Here is a 4,965-nt window from a genome sequence, read left to right as displayed (position 1 = left end):
GGACCGCCATCTTGGGGGACAGTTAATTTGCATAAGGATATCTGATTAGCCAATGGGAAGGGTAGCGGTCATATGCCAAATTACCATTTTTTCTCTTTTATTAGTGTAGAATAGTTTCTTTTCTTTACCAATTAACTTAAAAAAAAAAGAAAAGAAATCATGGGAAATGGTGTGGAAGCCAATGAAAAGCAGCTCCAGTATAGCCAGGCGCGTGTAAGTCATATGAGGGAGGTGTGGACTCCTTCAAACCTGCAGGCTCGGCTTCTTCTGGGACCGCTACACAGCCGGCTGGTTAGAAATGGCCTTTCTGGCCCAGCCGCTGTGGCTCAGTGGTTGAGCATCCACCTAGGAACCAAGAGGTCCTGGTTCGATTCCCAGTCAGAGCACATGTCCGGGTTTCGGGCTCAATCTCTCTCTCTCCCTTCCACCCTGAAATCAATAAAAATATTTTTTTTTAAAAAAGAAATGGCCTTTCTGGAGCATGTTTGAACTAGTCTAATGGGGCGCTGTCCCCGGAACTGATGGACCCAGGAGAAGGAACTCCCAGATTAAGGGCCACATCCAGGAGACGGGTGTCATTGCCAAGCATTTCTGTTCCTCTCTTTTAGGTGTTAAGGCTGGAAGAATTCATCCAACAGAATAAGGGATGTCCCCGAAGAGGCGAGGACGGGCCCCCGGAACCGGACTACCCGCCCCGCGGCGACTCGGAGACCCAGGTGAGCCCCGCGCCTTCGGCTTTAATTAAGGCTGTCTCTCCGTGTCAGCCCTCCAGCGTCCCCGGTGGCACATGCTGGCATTAATGGGCTTTTTTATTGTCCCCCTCAGAGCTGCCAAAACGCCTGGAAAAAAATAAATCACTACAAAATCCTTCTGTAAAAGCCAGGAACAAAACAGAGTCCTAAGCAGTTCTCCACGGGGTGTGAAAAAGAGCAGGCTTGTCAGGTGATTCTTCTCTCCGCTGAGAGCAGCCTGCCGGGCAGAGAAAGGGGCCCTGGGCCCAGGGGGGCCTTTGGTTCTGCTCAGCCCGAAGCCTAAGAGTCATAACAACGCCCAGGCCACCTCCCTCCACCTCCCTGCTATCAGCTGCTCCCATGCTAGCTCACTCGCTGCCCTTTTAGGGGTGCTGCTCCGGGGCAGAAACCGGTGCCTGTGAGTGTCTCTCTTCGGCTCCGGTGGCTGTATGCCCTTCCTGGTTTGTCACCATGAACCATCACAGACTTGGTGGCTTAGAGCACAGAAACGTGTTGTCTCACACTTTGAGGCCAGAAGCCCGAAATCAAGGCGTCGGCAGGGCTGGTTCCTCCTGGGGCTCCGAGGGAGGTCCTGCTCCACGCCTCTCCCAGCTCGTCTGCACGCACGGAGCTCAGTTTCCAGAGGGGAACACAGACCCCTGGGCTACTCAGGCTGCGGGCAACCTCATGAATGTCAGGTCCATGCGGCTCAACTTAGTTAGCATCACGCTATTCATTCCTTCCACAGTCGGTTGTGGAGTCCTAGGCGGGCACCTCCGAGCAGACGGTTCAGGGAAGAAATACGCATACACAGACAGCGTTAACACGATGTGGACATTCAGTGACAGAGTTCATCTCCGGCGCTGTGTTTTCTATTAGGCCACTGGGACGCACTTTGCAGGTGTTGTTTGTTCTTTTAAATCAGTTTTATTTTGTTCTTTTCAAATAGGTAATCCACTCCGTACCTGGTGCAGGGTTCAGCAGGTGTGGCAGGTGTGCAGCGACAAGCACGCCCCTCCCCCTAGCTCCCTGTCTACTTGTTTTGCTTTTTTAAAATTTCTTCTTTACTTTAATTTCTCCTTGCAGAGCCATACCGTGCATATGCAGGCATTTTTTTTCCACAAATGGTAGGATACTCTCCTGCACTCTGCTTTTTCTAACTTACACTTTTATAGCTTCAAGGTTGTAACCCATCAGTACACTTCCATATCAAATATCGGCTTTATGGTTTTCTTTAAAAAAACAACAACTGTCTGGTGTTCCCTTGAACAGAAAAACCACAGTATATTTAACCCTCCCTTATGCTGTATATTTAGGCCATCCTAGTTTTTCTCTGTTATAGACAATAAATACTTCAGTGGTAATAGATAGTACAGAACTGTGGAGGGGTATCGTGCAGTGCAATAGTTAAGCGAGCTCACCCCCAAACCAGGCACCTGTGTTCTTACTGGCGGGGGAACCTTGGACACATGGTTTGAAGGCCACTTGCTGGAGCTGCCTCGTCTGTGAGATGGGCGGATGCTCCACCTGCCTCAGGGTTTTGTGAGGACTAAGTGAATTAACGTGCTGCAGTGTTGGAGGCAGCACCTACCCCTGCAAATGCTCAGCAGGTGCTAATTCTTTCCATTGTAGCACTTGCTGGGTCCGAGGCACGTGGGTGTCTTTCTTTGTCAATTAGAGCTGACATTCAGCACTACCTTATGTTACTTCCAGGGGTGGTGCGTGCATTTTTAACTTCGATAGGCCTGCCACACTGCCTTCTGGCGTGCTGTGGCCCCACAACCTTGCCAACACTGAGCTACAAAACTTTCTGAGCTTGGACAATTGGAGGATGTTTGTAATTTCTTCAAATATTGGTGACAAGCCCGGCCGGTGTGGCTCAGTGGTTGAGCATTCATCCATGAAGCAGGAGGTCACAGTTTGATTCCCCATCAGGGCACATGCCCAGGTTGTGGGATTGATCCCCAATAGGGGGTGTGCAGGAGGCAGCCGGTCAGTGATTCTCTCTCATCATTGATGTTTCTAACTCTCTCTCCCTCTCCTTTCCTCTCTTAAATCAATAAAAAAAATATTTCAAAAAAATTATTGGTGGCAAGCCGATATGCCAGCCCAGTGAGCCGAAGCTTTGCCTGGGCCCTGGAAATACAAAGTCCTAGAGAAGTTCCCAGGGTCACTCACCAGATGATGTGTGAGCAGCCCGACCCCGGGCATTACAAGGGGCAGGTCAGTGTGAAAGGAGGAGGCTGAGTGGGGTTTGAACAATCCAGGCTGAGCTTGGGGTGGAATCAGGGACACCCAAGCAGAGTGTAAAAGGACAGCTTCCCAGTGACATCCTTGCCGGATCGGGCGCTACAACATTAAAGCTTCCTCAAGACTCGGGAGTTGGTGTTTAGGCCCTTAGCTGTTCTGTCACCGCATTTCTGTGAGTCAGAAAGGTTTTAACTAATGACGCCAACTGAGAGCAGACTTTTCACTGGCTCTCAGCACACGCTGCCGAGGGCAGGCTGCCAAGCCTGGGTGTGTCTCTGTCCCACCAGAGTTAGCGGCGACGTCCCTGAGCCTTCTGCCCTGGTCTCTCCTGTCTCGTCCCCTTGATTCTCTCGGGGTCATCGTTTTATTCACTGGTTCCCAGAAAGCCAGTCCAGCCTTGGTAACTCCGAAGGGAAGCTTTTTCCTGGGAGACTCCCCTGGTGCCTGGTCGCACAGAACTCGGGACAAAGGAGGTGGACGTTCTCATAGGTCCCCCTGCTTGCCCCTGCTCCCGAGAAAAAGGGGAGACGCTTGTGCTAATGATCTTTCAGGCCATTTCACTTGGGCACGGATGTGAGCCGTCTGCGAGGCAGGGCTGGATCCCGGGGGAATGAGGCCTGGGCCTGGGCCTTGGAGAGCCCCATGGCAAGTGGGGGAGTGGGTGTCCTTAACCGGTGTGATACATGCTTCATACTGACAGGAAGATGCTGTGTGGAGAGGGAGGTCCTGCCCAGGGAACCCAGGAGCCTCACGGTGACATTGCTGCCCTCTGCCTGGACACTGAGGTGGCACGGGACTTCCCCAGGAAGGGACATGGCAGGGGAGGACACAGTGAAAGTCCCGAGGCGAAAACCCTGAGGCCAGTGGGAAGGGAGCCAAGGGCTTACCCAGGCTCCCCCAGGCCTGAGAAGCGTCCCCTGCTCACGGGGGCCATACGAATCGAGGGTGTCAGGGTCCTGGGGGTCAGCAGACAAATGATCACTGAGCCCTTAACCACGGACACCCTGAGTGTCCCTAGACCTCAGAGGGCTGCTACCCTCCATCTGGTGTGGGCTGAGGGGCCCGGTCCCATCCAACATGGAACACGGTGGGCTGCCCTGGAGATGCATTCCTTGGGGAGATTCCAGGCTGGAGCCCAGGAAGGCAGCACAGGGAGGGCCACAGCTCCGCTCGAAGGGTTAGGACATGGATCCCACCCCAGCTCTACCCCACACCTGCGTGGGGACCTCGGGTCCGAACACCTGACTGGGAGCAGTTTCCCCTGTACCCCGGTGGCATCACACATAAGGCCCTGGCAGTGAGCCAGGCCCACAGTGCTTTCCCCAAACCCCACAACAGTCCTATCAGGCAAGTGTTATCATTACCCTTGTTTTACATAGAGGGAAACTGAGGCACCAAGAGCAGCACCAGGGCCCGTGCTGTATGCCATGTAGCTATACTACTTCCTGTTAGGAAAGTGGCAGTGATAATCCCCGCCCTCCACACCCCACAGATGTGTGATGACGAACTGAAGAAAGCACACGAAGGCACTTCTCAAAACTCTTGAACATTCTATAAATGGAAGTGACTTTATAGCATCTATTACAGTCCCTGTAATCACTCAGCCAAACCCCAGCGCATTAGGTGTTCTATTTTCAGATGTACGTAATGCACCTTTGAAAGGTGGTCAGCTGGCCTTGAGAATGACTTTGAATACCCCCTTCCAGGGGATTTCCTGGGTGTGGGCGTCCCTTTAAAATAGAAGCAATCTGGAAGAGGTGAACTGCCTGGAAGATGAAAGACGAAGACCCACCGTGAACACAGGTTGAAAATCGCCGGCCGTTTGCTCAGGAGGAGTAGGGAGGAGGCTTTTGCAGTGGGTGGCTGGAGCAGAGGCAGCACTCTTTATTTTTCTGTGCACAATCAATACCCAGGTCACTTTACCACTGGAGAGAGTGCTGAGCTGAACCTGAGAAAATGCCTGGGGCAGGGCGGGGGGGGGGGG

The 4,965-nt window shown here is 52.7% G+C and overlaps 1 protein-coding gene across 1 annotated transcript in view; it reads left to right on the top strand.

Annotated features, from left to right (window-relative positions):
• FAM184B (family with sequence similarity 184 member B) overlaps positions 1-4,965 on the top strand; it is a 65,966-nt gene that overhangs the window by 40,661 nt on the left and 20,340 nt on the right. The window contains 1 exon segment of the mRNA XM_023759093.1: positions 609-716. Coding sequence (XP_023614861.1) covers positions 609-716 — 108 coding nt within the window.

Source organism: Myotis lucifugus, unplaced genomic scaffold (genome assembly GCF_000147115.1).
Source record: "Myotis lucifugus unplaced genomic scaffold, Myoluc2.0 scaffold_147, whole genome shotgun sequence".
Classification (NCBI taxonomy): domain Eukaryota; kingdom Metazoa; phylum Chordata; class Mammalia; order Chiroptera; family Vespertilionidae; genus Myotis; species Myotis lucifugus.
Note: the sequence above shows the minus strand (reverse complement) of the source record. Positions and strands in the feature narration are given on the sequence as shown.